This window comes from Panthera leo, chromosome D4 (assembly GCF_018350215.1).
Source record: "Panthera leo isolate Ple1 chromosome D4, P.leo_Ple1_pat1.1, whole genome shotgun sequence".
In the NCBI taxonomy this organism is placed as follows: Eukaryota; Metazoa; Chordata; class Mammalia; order Carnivora; family Felidae; genus Panthera; species Panthera leo.
This window is the reverse complement of record NC_056691.1, coordinates 50,316,966-50,338,063: the sequence shown is the minus strand read 5'-3', so window position 1 is coordinate 50,338,063 and position 21,098 is coordinate 50,316,966. Positions and strand designations below refer to the sequence as shown.

Here is a 21,098-nt window from a genome sequence, read left to right as displayed (position 1 = left end):
TTCACTGTATTTGTCAGGTGCAGTCCAGTCGAGAGAAACTACCAAATCTGAAGTTTGAATTACAAACACCTACTTCTGACCACCACTCGCTACCCTTGTGGCCCACTGGTACGGGGAGTCCCAGGCTGTGACAGGGGTGCGGGAAGACCTCACAGCAGTCAACTGCCTCCTGATGTCACCTGCTTTGCACCTGCCAGCATTAGAATCATTTCTTTGTTAATAGCTTCCATTCCTTGCCGCCCCCACCCCCACCCCTGCCCTGAATGAAGATGAACTGTTGATTCCTTTCCCCACCAGCCCCCATCTTGCCTGCAACACCATAAATTTGCTACAATCCACTCAGCTGGGTTTTTTTTCCTATTCAAACCAAATACCTGGGTGCTGTCATTCATCTTCGCACCTTTTCGTCTTAGCAGTGTGTATGTCTTAGGTATTATCCCTCAGTAATGTAGTCTGAGCCTGTCCCTTCTCTACCTCTACTGCCACTGTCTGGGTCCAAATCACCCCTATCTCAGTCCCCCAATTGCTGCAGTGTCCTGCCCAGTCTCGCTGCTTCTACTGTACCCTTTTCTGTCTCTACCCACGCCCCCCCAGTCTATTTTTCACCCCAGAAACTCAAGAGTAATTTTTTACATCACATATCTGGTCCTGTCTCTGCCCTGCTTCGATTAAAACCCTTTGGTTACCTTGCTGACCCTGCCTGACTTGGTCTCTGCCCCCCATTTTCTCCCCTGTCCATTGTTAATTTCACACCACACTGACCCCCTGTCCAGAGCCTTCTTACCCATTATTCTCTCTGCTTTTGCCATGGCTGTTTCCTTTTTATCCTTTGTATCTCTGCTTCAGTAGTACCTCCACAAGGTCCTTTCTCAACCCCACCGTCTGAAATAGGTCTGCTTTCTTCTATCCTGCCTCTTCCTTTCATAGCACTTAACTACATTTTGTAAGGATCTACTAGTTTATCTGCCATCTCCAAAAGACTGTGAGCTTTTGGAAGGACCACCATCTATTCTTTTTTTTTTTTCTCCCTATGTTCTCCCCAGCACTTAGCCTAGTACCTAATACATATAGACTGTCAATAAACATTTGGAGAGATGGGTGGACAGATGACCTATTGATGCAGAGATGGATATGAATGTGAATGATATTGTAATAAATAGTATGAAAAAGATAAAGCCGGGAGAAAATAGAAGAGAACAATGGGTGTGATTGAATGACAGAATCAATACATGGATAAATAATCAGGTAACTTTGGCCTGAGTGTTGAGAGCACGGAGGGCTTAGTTTTGGAAGGTGGAGGGACTATGAATTCCAGAAGGAGTAGAACAAAGAAGGGAAGGTACTGAAGAGGAGTAAGTGTAGCAGATAGACCAGCGGGGCTAACCAGACCATACAGCATAATGAACAGAACAAGGACATTGGAACTGTCAGACCTGAGATTTGGGGCTCTTTTGACATCAACTTTCCCTGAGACCTTGGGCAAGTCACTTAAGCTCTCTGAGCATTTGTTTCCACCTTCATAGAATGAGCTTTATGTGGCGATTGAGTGAGCTGACATGTCAAAGTCCTGGCTTATAACAGATGTTCTGTTAATACTGGTTCTCTGCTTTCTTTACTTATCACAGGAGAAGGTAAGAGAAAGCTGTGGGATGTCAAGATTGGATGAGTAATGTAAGACTGATTAAGCATGAGCCTTCAGCACCAGCCTGAGAAAATTTGCATTTGATCAGTAATAAACAAGGGAATGACTTGAGGAAAGTGATATAATGAATATGTGTGCTTTAAGGAGATCATTCTAGCCCATTTTATAGGAAAACTGATGCAGAACCCACTATAGACAGAAGGAAGTAATAGGAAGAGTTGGGAGAACATTACCTTGGGCCAGAGTGAAGAAGGGCTAAGGTGGATACAGGAACAGATGAGCTGGATTATGGGATTGGGGTAAGAGATAGGAAGATTTGGGATTATAGCTGTGAAAATGTACATAGTACTTGGGCAAAGATACAGAAGAAGAGGGCATCAGGATTTGGTAGGTCCAGCCAAGGCTGGAGGTGACATCTGCGTCGTGGTCTCAGTCTACATAACTGGGTGATGTTTCTTGGATCAGATCAACAACTCAGACATAGGAAGGGAGAATGTGGTACTTGGAGCCCCTCAGCCAGAGTAAAAAGGTCAGAGAGTGGGGAAAAAAAGGTCAGGGAGTGGGGAAGATGTTGAAAACATACTTGAGGTTAAGTCCAAGCAGAATAAGGGGGTGATGCCAGAGGAGAGCTGAGGGATCAGGGCGAAATAAGAGAAGTAAGGGGGTGGAAGGTGTTCAGGACATTGGTAACTGTAATTCACCTTCAAAGTGCAACCCACAAGAACTCTGTTCCAGGAGTTGGTTTTTTCTGTTCATTATGAATATCCAAAAACATGACTACGGGGAGGAGTAACATCAAGTACTTGCACAGTGTCCTTACAGGTCTTGGAGGGTAAGATAAGACACATGCTCTGGGAGTGAGCCACTCTGCCTTATAAAGTTTGCCTGATTTGATTTTTATTTTTTGATTGGTTTGCAGTCCTCGGTGGCTCAGAAACACGGTACAGCTGTTGTGAAGGTGTCCTTGGCTCTGCCGGGTGTCAGGTCGCCAAGGTAGGGCTTGTCACCCAGACCGCTGCTTGTTTCAGAACCACAGCTGCTGCCTCCAGAGATGTGAAAGAATTTGAAAGGGTTAATTAAGCTAATTTTTAGTTGGTGAAATTTTTATGAGCTTAACGGTGCTTGCAGAAATAGCTGGTAATTTATTTGGCAATGTTTATTTCAGCTTCACGTTCATGACCAAAAGGAAAACCTAGAGGGCTTTGTGAAGACTTTTGTCAAGTCTCCGCCCCCCGATGGCAATCATGGTGTATTTGCTGTGAACTGTGAGGTGGTACGTCCGTGTTTTCTCTCTTACTGCAGTAATTACAACCGAATCCTTGTGGAGCACTTGGCACGGTGTGTGTAACATCACTTGGCTGGGCTTTCTCTTGAGGCCACATAATTCTGCGTGTAATTCACCGATCTTCAGAAGCAACTGAAGTGCAGGAGAGGTGACTTGGGGGAATTCCTGTACTTAGTAAGAAATGAGGCCAGGAACTGGTCCGTGGGTCTCTTTTTATTTATTAATTTTTCTTAATCTGTCACCAGTGGTGCTTCTCCTGCTCAAATTGCTGAAATTGTGCAGGTGGAAAATGTTACAAATAATACTGTTATCCCCAGCATCAGCATAAAAACTTGAACGAATTTTCAGAAACTATTGTTTATAGAGGCAGCAAAATATTTATGGCGATTTTTCTTTGTCTGAGAATCAATACGAGAAAGTAGGGAACAAACAGAACTGAATTGTATGACCTGGGAAGCTTCACTGCTTCCCTCCTGTCACCCTGGAGCAGGTATAGTGGATGTTTTACTCTGTCAAGTATGGGGTTAATAATCGTTCCACGGTAACAGTAAGAATCAGATACACTAAAATAAGGGAATGTACGTGGGACGTGTCAAACATCACATGAACGGTTGTCTCTACCAAGACATAAAGTTTTTATTCCCTCTATTCTATTTGGAGAGCGGATTTTAGAGTGAATTACAATAAATAGAGAAGGACATTGTTCAGTTTCCAGCTTAGGTCTTCAACTGGAAACAATTCAGGCTGCTTCAGGCTTTGAAATCAAATATTAGCATGTTGTCCTCTCCAGTGCCACATTGATATTTATGGTAAAGTTTTCCTTTTTTTCATTCAACAAGATCTATAACTGCATTAGCTAATATAATAACACTCAAGTTCTCAGTCACACTAGTCATATTTCGCATACTGAGTAGCCACCTGTGGCTAGTAGCTGCCATATTAGACAGCACAGCAGTAGAACATTTCATCATCACAGAAGGCTCTCCTGGATAGCACTGATCTCTAATGAAAGCAATTGTAAAGACTAAGCCCAGAAAATGAAATTATGTTCCTAGCAGAAATATTACTAACATTAAGGAAAAAAATTAAAGCTTGGAACATCTTTTACAAGACTGTCAGATCCACTGACTGGCTTTTGTTGGTAAATCTGAATAATATGATTAAATTGTATGTTCTAGTTAGAAATACTCCTTTAAGATATCTTAGATGTTAAAATATGTTTACTCAATATGATATATGAGTTTAATATTTCCCCCTTGATAGTGCTACACAGCCAAAGGTTTGGAACTTACACAAGTGACGGTGGTTGATTCCAGCCTTCAGGTGGTCTATGCTACATTTGTGAAACCAGATGAAGAAGTAATTGACTATAACACTAGGTACGGGTCATATAAAAGGGTTGGTTTTTTTTTTTTAATATGAAATTTATTGCCAAATTGGTTTCCATACAACACCTAGTGCTCATCCCAAAAGGTGCCCTCCTCAATGCCCATCACCCACTTTCCCCTCTCCCACCCCCCTTCAACCCTCAGTTTATTCTCAGTTTTTAAGAGTCTGTTATGGTTTGGCTCCCTCCCTCTCTAACTTTTTTTTTTTTTCCTTCTCCTCCCCCATGGTCTTCTGTTAAGTTTCTCAGGATCCACATAAAAGTGTTGGTTTTTGAGACTGTAGAATATTCAACATGTAGTTTATGTGCATTTTAGCTTTGTACTTGTATTCATTTAGTGTTAGAGCATGAGTTATGCTATTTTCCTTTAATTCATTGATTTGTTCAAGAACATTCATATTTTATTAAGTACTTGATAAAATTGTACAGACACTGTGTTAGATCTCAGGTTACAACCCTAAATAAGAGACAAAGCTTCAGCCCTGTTGAATGTTGACAAGTTGGAGTGGTAGTTAGGAGGTGAGAGAAGCACAAATAGTGAATAGATTTTCTTATTCATTCATTTGTTAAATCATTAATCAGTTCCTTTTGAAAATACCATGTTATCTTCTTCCATTAGGTAAAAATTGTCATTAGATAAAATATCTGCAATCTTATAGACATGTCCCTGAGTATACATGGCTTTGATATGGTTTGCAAAGTAATAGTTCAGGGCAGATTCTCCTAATAATCATTATTATTAAAGTATGACCTATTTCTGACCCAAACTCAATGCTAACTTGAAATTGTACAATATAGATGCATCTTTAATTTTTATAAACCTCAGATGAAACACCAGTGATATGATTGATCAGTTAAATTTAGGTTTCCTTAAGGCTTATAAGCCATATAAAATGACATATTTGTATATTTAAAAATAAAATAGAAGGCACTGATCTGAATTCACTTTAGAATAAGAAGTGTTTATTATTGGTGGGATTATATTTATTCAATTTTAACAAATTCTCCAATCCTACTTAAAATTACTTATTTATATGTGTGAGTATATATATGATTTGTTTAGATATCTAAACAAATAGGACTTATCTATACACAGAGTATATATATCATATATATATATATATATACTATATAGAATTTATATAGTATACATAATATAATTGTAATAGTGTATATAGTAAAAAATCTTATATATATTATATATAAAGTATGTGTGTCATATAATGTGTATATGTCCATCATTTTAGAACACAAGCAAAGTGGTCATGTAAGTTAAAAGTTGTTTTGATGAATTTTGAGAATATTTATAGATAATTCTAATAAACATTTTTTAATATAAAGTCCCTCACAGTTCATAAAAATGGTTGTATGCACAAAACTCAGGAAAAGTTATGATCAGAAAATATATTTTGTATACTAATCTTTCTCCTGACCTCATTGGATTTTTTTTCCTACTCATTTTGGCCATATCCTAATAGCCCTATTTTACTGTTGTTGTTGTTGTTTCCAGCTGTATTGGGGTATATTGGCAAACAGAATTGTAAAATACTTACAGTTATCGTACTTTTATTGGTACTTATTCTTCCATGGCCTTAATGGAATCTTTCCTACCTGCTTTTTGGAACAGGTCAGGAAGTACTTGGGTAGTTATTGGTATTCATAGTGACAAAATGGTAACTGAAGGGTCTGCATTATAAATAATTATGGAGTCTCAAAACAACTTCAAATGCATTCAATGCCTTGCATTTTTTAAAAACGTTTTTAAAATAAACCCAAGTACCCCTTGATAACTTCCTCTTAGTCCAAATATTTGATTAATTATCACATTCCCTAAGCTTGATGACTTGATGATGGATTCAGGTATCTTTTTTTTTTTTTTTAACTCTGAAAGTATAATTAGCACACATTATCAGTTTAAGGTGTACGGCATAATGATTTGTCATTTGTATACATGTGAAATGTTCACCACAATAAGACTAGTTACCATCTGTCACTGTACAGAGTTTAAAACTCTTGTCAGAACTTTTAAGATTTACTTTGTTAGCAGCTTTGAAATTTACAACACAGTATTGATGATTGTAGTCCCAGTGCTGTACATGACATCCCTTTGATTTATAAGTGGAAATGTGTACCTCTTGATCTGCGTAATCTGTTTTTTCTACTTCCTACCACCTTCCCCTCTGGAAACCACAATTCTGTTCCTATGAGTTTTGTTTGTTCATTTGTTTAGCCTTTAAGAGTCCATTTATAAGTGAAATCATATGGTGTTTGTCTTTCTCTGACTTATTTCACTTAGCCTAATACCATCTAGGTTCATCCATGTTGTCACACATGGCAAGATTCCATTCATTTTAATTTTTAATTTTTTTAAACATTTATTTATCCTTGAGAGACAAAGCATGAGTGGGGGAGGGGCAGAGAGAGAGGGAGACACAGAATCCGAAGCAGGCTCCAGGTTCTGAGCTGTCAGCACAGAGTCCAATGAGGGGCTTGAACTTGTCAACTGCAAGATCATGACCCGAGCCGAAGTCGGACGCTCAACTGACTGAGCCCCCCAGGTGCCCCAATTTCATTCATTTTTAGAGCAAAGTGGTATCCCATTGCATATACCACATCATCTTATCAGTTAATCCATCAACGAATACTTAGGTTGTTTCCGTATCTTGGCTATTGAAAATAATGCTGCAATAAACATTGGAGTATGTACATCTTTTCTTATTCTTCAGATAAATACCCAGAAGTGTAATTAGTTGCACTAATTGTATGGTATGGTAGTTTTATTTTTAATTTTTTGAGGATGCTCCATATTTTTCATAGTGGCCACACAATTTATATTCCCACCAACAGTGAATGAATGTTCCCTTTTCTCCATATCTTCACCAATACCTGTTATCTTTTTGACAATAGCCATTCTAATAAGTCTGAGGCAATATCTCATGGTGGTTTTGATTTGCATTTCCCTGATGATTAGTGGTATTGAACATCCTTTCATGTGCCTATTGGCCATCTGTATATCTTTGCAGAAATGTCTATTCAGATCCTATGCCTAATTTTAATTGGATTGTTTGGGATTTTTTGTTGAGTTGTATGAATTCTATCTATTTCTTGGTTAGCTATTAACTCCTTACTGGATAAATGATGTGCAAATACCTTTTCCCATTCAGTATGTTATTTTGTTGATGGTATCTTCTACTGTGCAGAAGCCTTTTAGTTTCATATAGTCCCATTTGTTTATTTTTGCTATTGTTGCCATTGCTTTGGAGTCAGAGCCAAAAAAAAAAAAATTCTGAAGCCAATGTCATGGAGCTTTTTGCCTGTTCTCTTCTAGGAGTTTTGTGGTTGCTGGACTTATAGTTGATAACTTTTTAATTTTTGAGTATGGTACAAGATAATAATACACTTTAATTCTTTTGCATGTGGCTGTCCAGTTTTCTCAGCACCATATATTGAAGAAACTAACTTTTCTCCATTGGATATTCATTCCTTTTTTGTTATGTATTATTTAACCGTATGTACATGGGTTTATTTCTGGGCTTTATTCTGTTCCATTGATCTCTGCCTTTGTCTCTTGATCAGTACTAAACTGCTTTGATTACTATAACTTTGTAATACTCTTTGAAATCAGGAAGTGTGTTGCCTCTAACTTTGTTGTTCTTTTTCAAGATTGCTTTAGCTATTCAGGATTTTTTGTGGTTCCATAAAAATTTTAAAATTCTATTTCTGTGAAAAATGCCATTGGAATTTTGATAGGGATTACATTGAATCTGTAGACTGCTTTGGGTGGTATGGAAATATGAACGATATTCTTCCAATCCATGAGCATGGAATACCTTTCCATATACTGTTGTCCTCTTCAATTTCTTTCATCAGTGTCTTAGTTTTCAGTGTACAGGTCTTTTACCTCCTTTATTAAAGTTATTCCTAGGTATTTTATTCTTTGTGATGCTTATAAATGGGATTTTATTTATGAAATTTCATTGTTAGTGCAAAAAATGCAGATTTTTGTATATTGATTTTTGTACCCAGGAAATTTACTGAACTCATTTAGTCTATCAGTTTTTTGTTGAGTCTTTATATTTACTATATAGAAAATCATGTCATCTGCAAATAGTGACAGTTTGACTTTACTTTCCAATTTGGATGCCTTTGATTTCTTTTTCCTGCCTCATTGCTCTAAAACTTCCAATACTATATTAAATAAAAGTGGAGCCAGGTATGTTTTGTTTTTGACAGGAGACCATAATGTCAATATAAAGTTTAAGTTCAAAATACCTTCCCAGTATTTTTATCATTTGCTTTTCTCCTAAATTGCAGTACAGCATAGCAGTAGCCATGTTTCTGGACAGTTATCTAGAAAATGCTTCATGAAAGCCACTAGGGTAGGTTTTTTTTGTTTTTTGGTTTTTTTATTTTTTAATTTTTTTTATGTATTTCATTGGGTCCTTATAAGCCATTAAGATTGGTAAGTGACTCTACAGATAAGACTGAGCCCAGAAGGTTAAGTAATTTTCTGAGAATCTGTGGAGGAAGCAAATAGCAGAGTCATAGACTAATTCAAGCATAGGTTATCTAGACTCTACCTAGGACTCCATTTGCTCTCCTATGCTACCCATATTTCATTTATAGGCTTTATGTTTTTATTATTTGAGTATATTTGACATGCAGTGTTACATTAGCTTCTGGTGTAAAACATTGTGATTCAACATCTCTGTACGTATACTATGCTCACAAGTGTAGCTAGCATCTATCACCATACAATGCTATTACAATATCATTGACTCTATTCCCTATGATATACTTTTCATCTCCATGACTTAGTCATTCCATAACTACAAGTCTGTTTCTCCCATTCCCCTCTGACATTTTTCCCATCTTCCTATCCCCGTTCCCTCTGGCAACCATCAATTTGGTCTGATTCTGCTTTTCGATTGTTCTTTAGTTTCCACATGTGAGTGAAATCTCAGACTGACTTATTTCATTTAGCATAATACCCTCTAGGTCCATCCATGTTGCCACATATGGCAAGATCTCATTCTTTTTTAATGCTGCATACTATTCCTGTGTGTAGGGTGAGCGGTATCACATCTTTATCCATTTAGCTATCAATGGACACTTAGATTACTTCCATGTCTTGGCTATTGTAGATAATCCTTTAATAAACATAGCGGTGTATATAGCTTTTTAAATTAGTGTTGTTGGTTTCTTTGGGTAAATAACCAGTAGTGGAATTATTGGATCATATGGTATTTCTACTTTTAATTTTTTGAGGACCCTCCATATTGCTTTCCACAGCAGCTTTTTTAGGCTTACTTTAATGGGAGATAGGTTACTTAAATAAATTGTAATGGATGAAACTGAGCTTCTACAAAGAGGAGCGTTCAAAGGAACCCTGTGAACTTGGAATGCCTCCTGCCTTCCCAGCCTTACATAAATTAATCCGTATTATAAATTTTACTAGGTTACAAATATAACCTAGTGAAGGGGCAGCTGATGGTCATAAGTCAGATCTTTGTTTTGTTCAGTGAATGTTTCTCACATTGGGTCAGTAATGTGTTCTAACCATACCTGATGAAATCCAGTAAGTTACTTCTATGCATTATGTGTCTTATTGGGGCAGGTTTTCTGGTGTGGTCGAAGAGGACCTGAAGAACATCAAAACTTCAATCCGTGATGTCCAAGCCATCCTGTTGAACCTGTTCAGTGCTGACACTGTCTTAATTGGACACAGCTTTGAAAACAGTCTTTATGCTCTTAAGGTAAAGAAATACAGGCTTATACTTTTACAAAACAGTATGTGTTAAGATGATAGTCATTATCATTGTTATCAGTGATTGTTGATTTGCCCCATTAACTAAGAAGAAAATAACTGCTGTCCATGTTGATAACATAGTCCAACTATTATAAACCAGAAGCTACAATATAAGACAGCTAAAGTCATTTGGTTCATCCAGATCAGAAAGTCCATTAATTATGATAAAACCAAAATCATTGTTTAACATCCTCTTTAATAATTGTCTTTAATACTCAAATGGGGAAGACTAAGTTTATCTAACAGTTTATTTTATTCACATCCTTAGAGACACTTTTTCATATTAATTCAGGTAGGTTTATAGGTACACTCAAAATCAAATGTCATGTTCATTTTTTTTGGCATGATCTACTTGAAAATCTCCCCTGTAATATACTTCAGGTTAAAATTATCTGTTCTTTGCTGTGTGTTCTAGAACAGGAGTCAGAACACTATGGCCCATGCTGGCCACCTAGTTTTTGCAAATATTGTTGTTAGACCCACTGCTCCCATTCACTTCTGTATCTTCTGTAGCTGCTTTCATGCTACAGTAGCACTGCTAAATAGTTGTAGCAGAGACCGTGTGGTCTCCAAGCTGAAAACATTCACAACTGGGCACTTAAAGACAGAGTTTGGTGGCCACCCCTGTTCTAGAACACTGGCATCCAATCGGCCTTTCTATATGTTCACTATCTACTATGGTAGATGGTAGCCACGTTTGGTTATTGAACATTTACAATATGTCTAATGTGACTGAGAAAATGATTTTTGAATTTTTTAGATAGCCACATGTGGCTGGTGGCTTATCAGAGGGCACAGCACAGCTCTAGAACTTTGGAGACTCTAGAACTTTGAGCCACCCTAGGACTTACCTTCAGGCAAAGAAGGGCTAGTTCTTTTTTAGTGCAAGAATACCAGTAAGGCCATTTACATTTCATAGGTGAATGTCAGCCTTTTTCTATGTAAAGCTGGGATTCAAAGAATAGATATTTGTCTCAAATAGCATTGTTGTCTCTGCATGTGACAGATAATACTGGAATGTGCTTCCACTCAGACCCTGCCAAGCTGTGTGGAAAGAGAGGTGGGGACATAAATTTTCTGTAAGAACGCTCTTTCCAGGGATGTCCTTCCATCACCTCAGTGACCTCACCTCTCAAACTGTTCAGGAGCCATCCTATTGCACCTGTCTCCCAGACCACACAATTTCCAGCCATCGTGATTCCTCATTGTGTTCAGTCTGTTTCTTCTGTCCAGATAACTCCTGGATTTTCCTGTTTGTCTCTGTTTCCACCACCACCTTCTTTTATTTACTCAATACTCTGCAGCCAGGAACTGGTGTCTCGTTGGTAGTTGACACATTAAAGGAGAATTTAAGTGCTTCTAGGCATGCTGAATGTTAAATTTCCAATTCCTCAGTTTTCAGTGGGTCTTTAAATTACTCTTGAGGCTAATCTTCTTGCATGCACCTTTCAAAAAATGCAACTCTCCTAATGAATCCAAACTGTTTCTAGGCTCTGTTGTCTGACTGCTCTTTATCTATCCTATTTTCTGCTTTCTGAAACTTCTGTAAAAATTTCTTCACCATCTTACATGTATAAGCACAGGAAATTTGGAGCTAGACGGAACACAGTCCTTGTCCATGCCCCCTCCCCGGACACAGACAAGTAAACCACTAATCTGCGGTGGGACATGTGCTAGGTTGAGGTGTGCCCCCCTCAGCTGAGTCCCAAGGTGGTAGGGGCATGGCTTTGCATCTCCCCCCAGTCTTTGATGGACCCTCTCTGCCCTCATGCTGCCCCCTGGTGGTGCTTTCACAGTAGGAAAGTGGTTCCCAAAGTCTTAGATTTGATTTCTGGGTTCTCTACTAACTCCCTTCTTAATCTCTCAGAGCTTCAGTTTTCTTGACTGTAAAGAAGGGACAAAAGGTCTACCTCATTGAGTTACTCTGCAAGTTGTAATGGATATTCCATGTAGCATGCTTAGTCACTGTTACATCATAACTGCTTCATGTTACTTGCTTTTGTAGCATAACTCTGCTGCTACCATTATTGTTGCTGCTATCTATATGGTTACTCATTGGGAAAAATCTCTGATAGGATTTTCTCTTTCTTTTGACAGTTAATTCACACTTCAGTTGTGGACACAACAGTTCTGTTTCCTCATCGACTAGGCTTGCCTCACAAAAGATCCCTTAAGAGTCTGGTGGCTGACTACCTACAAAGGATTATTCAGGATGATGGTAAGAGCCTGTTTACTAATGATAAATACCAGGACCCTACGTCTGACTTAAGTAAACAAACCATGTGATTGATGGTAAAAGTTCTGCCCTCTGAAATGCTTAAGGTAGGTTCTTATTCATGGATTCTCTCTTATAGTGGAAAGACTTGTACCTGCTTATGTGAAAGCATGTAAAAAGCCAATGCCCACTGCCAGGTATAGTCCTGGATCTTCCACAGGCATCAAAACAGCAGCTATACAGAAAATGATGGCCAGATAATTGTTGGTCAAATTGCCTGGCCTTTGAATTCATGTATAAAACTTCTTTTGGTGTGGAGATCGAATTGCATTCTAAATTTTGCTGTGTACCCCTTTTCATATAGGCTTTTCATTAAATGAGGTTATGAAATTCACTGGGTTCAGGTTATCTCACCCAGAGTAAATGGTGTGTTGTTAGAAGAAGTATAGCTCAAATTCAATACATGCATTATATATGCACTTGACTTCTACTCAATTAGTGTATCTTGCTCCCAGAACATTTTCTGGGTTTGCTGATGATTAACTTGTCTAATGTTGGGTGTACAAGTGTAGCTACCACCTCCCTTGTTAGTGGCATTGCTGTATGCACAGTTGAGCAGTGCATGCCTTGGAATAGATGTCAGTTACTCGACACCTTCATGCCCATATAGTTTCCTCTTATGTACAATACAGAAGTGTAAGAAAATTAATTCTGAGCATGTTAAAATTTGTTACAATGCTGTTTCTAAAGATACCTAAGATACGGGAAGCCCTTCTGATCATGTCATGAATTGTACAAAATACATATTGTACCCCTATGGTCTTTTTCTTTCATTCTTTGTGAGACACTAATACAATCTCAAAGTGGATCTTTACCTGCTTTGTTAAAAATACATCTCAAAGAGCTCCTACAAAATTCTATTATAAAATGTGTTCTATTGCAATCCATCTTAAGCCTTACACATGAAAATATTTCACTTAAAAAATAGCTTATATAAAAATACAGATACTTTGTTTTGTTTTTTCAGAATTTTTCAGAATAACACAAATGAAAAATACACCCACTATTTTAGAAGTGCTAGTATGATTTTTCTCATTTAATCTCATACATTTATTATCCTCATCAGAACTATAGAATTTATATTTTGGGTAAATTTCATCCACTCTTTTAAATCATGTACTCTTGTATCTGAGGTCATTCTTTGTGTAGACAGTTCTACTTCTCCTCACAGACTGTTTTTTACTCCTTGCTGGATCTCTTTTTGTAATACCTGCCCCTTTGTTACCTTCCCTCTGGACCTTCTTTCCAGAGAGAGAGAGCGCCCATGAGCTATCTAGTCACAGCAAAGCAGTCACCATGTGAGGACAGGCTACATAGGAAAAGGGAGATGTTTGCTAATCTAGACTTATGTATAGCATTTACAAAGCAAACAAAATACCATTTTGCTAAGTGACCAGTGTTAATTTTTTATAAACATTAACTCCAGGCTTTGTTTTGAGAACAGCTGTGGGTGATATCATGGGTACAGTCATTGTCTAACACATTGTTTTATATTCTGTACTACTTGGAGGTCACAATTCAATTGACAATGCAACTGCCTGCATGGAACTGGTCCTCTGGAAGGTAAAAGAAGACCTGAAAGGAAGGAAGTAATCATTTTGTCTGACAAGATCTGCAGTCCCTGCCTTGTTGTGTCAGTGACCCCTCTGGCCTCTACTGCTGCCAGTAGAGTTTGGTCTATGATGGCATGAAGTTTCTTGACCTTTTTCTTCAAAGAGGAGAAAGGAAAACGCTGTTGAGGTTTATTTATTACATTTTAAAGGCTAAATTTCCATAGTTTATTTCTTAAGTTATGATTGCTGAGGGGAGAATGGTTAATGGGTAAATTAAAGTTGGTTTGTTTTGAATTTTCGGTTCCTCTTCATTGATAGTGAGTAACAATGGTTTCAAGTTGAAGCAATGAGTCCGTGACTTCCATCAAGGTCATGTCTGAAGTTGCATACATTTCTTTTTCTCTCTCAATACCTAAAACCATCTTTACCTAATACACAGACTTTTTTTTAGGTCTCATATATATGTAGAATAGGTTTTCCTCACAAAGTAAACGTAAATTTTCAGTGTCTGTTAACAAAAAGATTTAGGTCTTTTGGCTAATGCATTATGTGTTTTTATTCTAACTGCTGTAATGTTACCTGATTTTAATTCATAACCACTCCTTTTTCTAAGGCAGTGTCCTGTGGGTCCCCCAAACGTACCATGCTCTAACCTGTGTTCCTATTATTGGAATTGTCTGAATTCCTTTGAGGAGTTAGCTCCTCCTTGCTTAATTGCTTTTTGATGATGTGGAAACTACACGACATAACTCAGTTTGATTACCCTTAAGGATGAACCTTCAATATTAATGTTGCTAAAATGCTGCAAAATGACAAAGGTTTCTTTGCCGATGATACAGGTGCATCTGAGTAATCAGTAGTGAGACCTGAGTGCCAGAAGGACCTCAGTGCCTGCGACGACAGGCCCTCAAACATACTTCAGGTTTGCTGCCTTGGCATTTTGAGTTACAAATAATTATCATTGAACATCTTTTTCTTACTATCGCAAGTACTTCTTCGCCATGTCTCTTCATGTACTTGACATGAAATAATTCAAATTTTGGATACTATGAATTTAAGTAATACATAATTAAGAAGGTCAAACTATTACGGGGGGGGGGGAAACCTTAACGTTTGTTCCAAAGCCATATGAAAAATGTGAAGATCTTATTTACATTTTCAGATCATCCTTGTTGTGGTTCATTTCCACATACTATACATTCAAGCTAGCAGTTGTCAGGAGTATCTCTACAGCATTTGGGTAAAAAGCAAAAGAAACTATTGGGACTCATTATCAAGGGCTCTTCATTTAAGTTCTCAGTTGGAGGTATATGGCCCTGGCAAGAAAATGAACTAGACACAACACTTCTCGATGTTTCCAATCCTGGGAGCTTGCGAGCCCCTGTCTGGCCGAGTACCCACCTGCTGCTCTACATGGATCTTACTGACAAGTTCAAGGAGGATAACTTTAAAGTATAATAAAGATGTTTGTCAATACCTATGAGAAACATTCCCGGACGAAAAGTGGGTAGGCAAGACATTTATTCACTTACTGTATGACCTCAGTGCAACATGTGCCTACGGTATAAACTGTAAACTCACAACTGATCAACACTGAAACTTTACAACGTGCAATACATGTAGGGATGTTCAGTTGATACAAATGTCGCATGTCTCCCAAGTGGAACTCCAGGCTTCCTACTTCAGTTTCTTAAAATGCACAAATCCATGTTACCAGAGAAACTAAAACCAAATCTCATTAATTTATCAAACTTGTACTTCTCTAAAGATTCTTAGACTTGTATGCAATGAGATTGAAGCTTACTTTTAGGTGTTAGCATTCTGGATTGACTGGTGGGGTCTGGAAACACATGACGAAGTTGACAAATGACCAAGTGAAAGTGGGATGGCTTCTATACACGAGGGAGAAAGTTAAGAGATGGACAGCAGGATCTCTTTTAGATGTTAACCTCTACGCTGATAGAACTAACCTATTTCCCCCACTTTTCTTACCCGGACTATCAGGGCCGGTCTTAGGTTTACTAACAAGATCTTTCTTCTACAGAGCCAAAGATTTTATAGCATTCACTATGAAGGTAAATATCAAAAATACCTAGGATGATAATGAGTTATGCATTATAGTAATTGTACTCACACACCTTCCTGTAAAGTCCATATTTTTAGAAAAATATATTATTGCATATGAAACCACAAACAGGCATTCTGATTTCAGCACATTCTTACTCAAAACAGTATATACAGTCCTATGAGAGTCAAAGTGTACTATAGATTCACACACACGGGTTTTTGTGGTAAAGTCCCAGACACACAGCAATATATGTACATGTTTATGTTCTAGGTCACCTCTCTTGGCACAGTCTTGCTGGCTTGCTTGGCATCAAGGGTCTGTCATGCCAGTGGAGGGGAGACAGAACATATAGGTGGGTGGGCTTGGTCCTAGGCTGCCTCCTCAGCCGAGCAGTCGATCCCTGCGTAGGCAAACTTCTCATAAAGCGTGGTGTTCACGTAAGTCTACAAGAGCAAGAGTGGGTCAGAGACACCGGCTCCCCCGGTACTGCCTCTGCACGTGGCACTTACAGTCATACCCCAGCTCCCTTCATGTGGTTCAAGGACTAGGTACCTGGGGGACATTTTTCTGTCTTAAGTTCCCATGTTGTATTTGACAACTTTCTTCCTGAAATGCATCCCTCGACCTCGGTAGGTAAGATTTCACCCTGTCTCTCTCTCCAGGCCACTCTCTGCTGTCCCTCCGGAGATGTCCCATTCTCTACAGATACTTTCTTTGTCCCCATCCCTGTGGGTAACCGCCCTCCCCCCACCCCCCACATCTCTGGTTTAATTACCACTTGCATTGTGGTAACCTGCCATCCCTTTCCTTAACCTAGACTTGCCTTTTCAACCTCAGATCAGTATAGCCGACCACCTGCTGGACATTTTGATAGACTTCCTGCCCCTCCCGACAGAAACTGGACACCAGGCTCCACTACTACTGGCTGTGTGTCCTTGGACACATCACGTTCACCTCTTTGTGTATATTTCTTCTACAAAATTGAAGGATCAGGCCACATTACTCATGAGGCTCACAAGCTAATTCTATCTGTTCTACCACATGTGACTCTCTTTTACAGAAATCTTACCACCTCTGAAATTGTAACTTCCTCAAAGTTAGCGGCCACATCTTTTATGTCCCTCTAATACCAAGGGCTATGCCCAGAAGTACTTGGTGACTTGTATCAGCCATTTTTTTTTTAACCATACAGGGCACATGAGGAATTCTGACTCAAGAGCCTGCCCTGAGCCCCACGCTCACCTTGCGTTCTTCTAACATCCTGTTTAAGGACACCAGTATCTGGGCAAATGACGGTCTCTCATAAGGCTTCTCCCGCCAGCACTGTCTCATTAGATCATACCTTTGGAAACAAAGAGTTAGCCAGTTAACTCTGCTTCAGTCCTGGGCATGGCCCGGTGTGGGGTATGGAAAACAGAGAAAGTAGCCATTCAACACATGGTCATTACACTTGACTGGCAGCACAGGGTACAGCACTGAGTTTCGATCCAGCCTCCCACCTCCCTCAAGACCCCCTTTCTTCTGCCAGCAAATCTAGTGCCTCTCTTGAGTACCATTCCCGCAGGATCTTGGTCTCACCTCTTCTGATTGTCTGGAAAGAACTGAGTCGTGTGTCTAGGGCAGCATGTCCCTTGGAATACTGTGTCTCTCAAAATGTTATTTAAAAAAAAATGGCTCCATACTCTAATAAATTTGCCAACTTCCACACTGCATCTCCCTCTTAGGGATTAGCAGAGCAAACTCTTGAGAAGTCTTGCCATTTAAACAAAAAACCTGTTTAACCTGACTTAACATGGAATTTCCCAAGGTGACCACAGAACTCCTTCCCCCTTCTATCACTTCTTTACCTCTTGCTCGTGCATGAACACAGTCTGGGAAGCACTGGTCTAAGACAGTACTCTCCCAAATGTGGTCAGAACCACTTGCGTTATTAAAATGCAGATTCCTGGCAGTGCCCTCCCCCTCCCCCCAGGGCTACAGAACCAATGTCTGACTGGGCTCAAATTTTCACACTGGGAACAAATGCCTCAGGGGAACCTTATGTGCACAGAAGGCTATCAACCTAGCATGGTCTAGGTTTATGGCCTCTTGTATCAGTACCATAATTAATAGCACTCTTTCTTAGAAATGGCTCAGTTTGGACAATTAATTCTTTGCTGAACCTAAAGCCTTGTGCTTTCACATCATGCCAGTTAGGCAGCAGCTAACTCAGACAGTTTTGAGAATGGTGGTTTCACAAAAGCTAATCATTCTTCCCCTGGGTATAATTCTTACTCCTAGAAAACAATCCTTGCAGAAGCAAGATTCTATGACCCAAAACAAAAAAAAAGAAAACAAAAAAAAACTTCCTACTGTCACAGCCTAAAATCTCCGTCCCCAAAGTTAGTCTCAAGGTTTCATGCATTTACTCATGAAGAGTCTCATGAATTGATTTCAGATCTTTTCTGCATTTTTTCCTTTCATTTCAACCTTCCTGATAATCATCACCTTAAATTCCTCCTGGATTTCTGTGCCTAGAAAGCTCTCAATTCCCTGCCCATTACAGAATGGTATTAGTTTAAGGAACTCCCCTTCTTTTTTGGAGGGGGGGCAGTATGTAGGATCTCAATGTGTGTGCATGTACAGGTATACATATACGCATGTGTGTATGAATCAGGTACCCCCTTCATTAGTGGCAGTCCAAGAAACACACAGGGGAAGGTTAAGATAAAATGGCCCTAAGGTGCAGGGCGCATGGGTGGCTCATTTGGTTAAGTGTCTGACTCAATTTCAGCTCAGGTTATCATGTTTCAGTTTGTGAGATTAAGCCCCATGTCAGGCTCTGTGCTAACAGTGTGGAACCTGCTTGGGATTCTCTCTCCCTCTCTCTCTGCACCCCCTCCACTCACTCTCTCTCTCAAAGTAGACTTTTTAATTTTTTTTGTAATGTTTATTTCTTTTTGAGAGGAAGAGACAGAGTGCAAGCGGGGGGAGGGGCAGAGAGAGAGAGGGAGACACAAAATCTGAAGCAGGCTCTGAGCTGTCAGCACAGATCCCAATGTAGGGCTCGAACCCACAAGCCGTGAGATCACGACCTGAGCCACAGTCGGATGCTTAACCAACTGAGCCACCCAGGCACCCCTGAATAGACATTTGTTTAAATGGCCCCAGGCTGACTTACACCTCATCATCACAGTTTAGAGGCTTCTCCAGTCTGTAGCCCTGGGGCAGCTTCTCGTACAGCTCTGCACATGTCATCCCGCAGTAAGGAGTGCCACCTGCAAGACAGGAAACCGGGTTGCCCTGAGCCCCTCTGGGTGGAGCACAGCGTCTCCTGCCCCAGGCCCCTCAAGCCCAGAGACTGGGATAGAGACAGGGTGTGTCAAGAGAAGACACAAAATCAGCATGATCTTCCTGTCTGAGCAAACCCACCACACATCGCAGCTGGACATAAGCCCCAAACTGCATGACAGTGTGGCCATTCCATCGGCAGACAGATCCAGAAGGTGGCTCCTTGTTTCCCACACTGTTTCTCTTTCCTGAGTTCACCTGCACACGAGTCCTCTACTGTACTAATGGGATGTATCTTTGTCCTATTTGGAAGTCCTTGGTCGGGTTTATACAATTCTATCTATAATCGGTACCGCCCAATTTTAATTCTAAAACATACATATTTAATATAGAAAACTTGGAAAATACAAAAACACATGAAGCAAGCAAGCAATATTTGTAGTGTTCTCCTACAGACTCCTTCCAGGTTTTTCATGTGTAACATGTATAACATTTATAAAATGGGATCACCGTGTAAGGAAGTTTCTGGGTTTTGGCATGCATGTTTTCACATGCTATTAAATGGTCTTCAAAAATGACTTTTCATGGCTGTGTAACATATCATCTTAAAGTTGTAGAAGTGAACTTATAACAGTTCTGTGACATCTCGGTACAAACAAAGACAACCTATGATGAAGTTTACAGCCACCAGGTTGTTAGTACTAAATATGACATTAGACACAGGGCTCTCAAAAAGAGAAACATGGGACTAAACACACTCATACATGGAAACCCATCAAGTTCTATGTCCCAGTCCCATCTAGTGGTGCCCCAGAAAGATGGCACCCGTGGGATCCCACAGTGAGTGAGAATGGGAGGGGTCCACTCCCATTGCCTGGAGTCTCGCCTAGTAGATAAACATAGATACTCACCTAAGCTAACGATCTCCCATAGGAGCACTCCATAGGACCATCTGCAGGAGACACAGTAGGGAAACCAATAATCAACAAACAGGTTGACCCGTCAATCTCCTGCCTCAAAAGTCAGGGTGACTGATGCTTTGCCAGAAAAGGAAATGTTAAATGTGTGCTCCTCAGGACAGGGTCTTGTACGTGGCCTGTGCTGACCTCCTCTTAGGCCAAGGGAAGGATCCTAACGGGGAAACGGTGTGAGAACGCCCACTCACTTTAGGTGGAGAACATGAGCTGGTACTGGGGAAAGCAGGTACAATTCTAAGCCAACAGACTGGACTTAAATCCAGGCTCGGCCGCCTGATACTCATGTCACCTGGGACAAGTTACTGAACCTCTGGAGGCCTCTTCGTGTCTTCTGCAAGTGGGAACACCAATTGCCGCCTCAAAATTATGCAGAGACAATGGAAGAGAACATACAAAAGGCACCTTGCACGCAGTGAGGAAGCAGTGCTTGCCAGCCCCCTGCCCTTCCCCTGGCATAAGCTAAACTCCCTGGACAAGTCATCTCAAGCCTCAGGGCCTCAGTGTTTCCTCCCGTCAATGGGGGGGTGGGAGTGGGGGAGCGGAGATGGCCTAAGTTTCACTCCCAGCCCTTCCTTCACCACCAGCCTGAGACTTGTCTCTCTTGGCTGTGAGCAGACATGGGCCCTTGATCTGGCCTGCCTTTTTCCCGGGCCACATGTGACCCCCAGCAGCTATTGTGAACTGCCCCTCACTGTTCTGGGTCCCGTATGCTGAGGTCAGTCTGGGAAGTGGAGTGGCAGGAATGCTCCATATGCCTCTTGCTCCTCTGGAGATGGAGAATTCACCACTTCTCCTTGACGGGCAGAAGGACACCCACAGCCTGTCACCAGGG

General features: G+C 40.1%; 2 protein-coding genes across 4 annotated transcripts in view; one reads left to right on the top strand and one right to left on the bottom strand.

Moving 5' to 3' along the window:
• Nucleotides 1-14,097, top strand: part of LOC122204671 (putative exonuclease GOR) — a 39,729-nt gene extending 25,632 nt beyond the window's left edge. The window contains exons 11-16 of the mRNA XM_042912226.1: nucleotides 2,562-2,635; nucleotides 2,808-2,915; nucleotides 4,191-4,306; nucleotides 9,932-10,070; nucleotides 12,221-12,341; nucleotides 13,909-14,097. Of these exons, the coding sequence (XP_042768160.1) occupies nucleotides 2,562-2,635; nucleotides 2,808-2,915; nucleotides 4,191-4,306; nucleotides 9,932-10,070; nucleotides 12,221-12,341; nucleotides 13,909-13,991 (641 nt within the window). The 3' untranslated portion in view covers nucleotides 13,992-14,097. The remainder of the gene's footprint in view (nucleotides 1-2,561; nucleotides 2,636-2,807; nucleotides 2,916-4,190; nucleotides 4,307-9,931; nucleotides 10,071-12,220; nucleotides 12,342-13,908) is intronic.
• Nucleotides 14,098-14,722: 625 nt separating this feature from the next.
• The window catches only part of TEK (TEK receptor tyrosine kinase), a 105,511-nt gene continuing 99,135 nt past the window's right edge, over nucleotides 14,723-21,098 (bottom strand). For all 3 annotated transcript variants that reach the window (XM_042912225.1, XM_042912223.1, XM_042912224.1), the window contains 4 exons: nucleotides 20,201-20,241; nucleotides 19,180-19,276; nucleotides 17,262-17,361; nucleotides 14,723-16,462 (listed from right to left, as the gene is read on the bottom strand). In XM_042912225.1, the coding sequence (XP_042768159.1) occupies nucleotides 16,388-16,462; nucleotides 17,262-17,361; nucleotides 19,180-19,276; nucleotides 20,201-20,241 (313 nt within the window). In that variant the 3' untranslated portion in view covers nucleotides 14,723-16,387. The remainder of the gene's footprint in view (nucleotides 16,463-17,261; nucleotides 17,362-19,179; nucleotides 19,277-20,200; nucleotides 20,242-21,098) is intronic.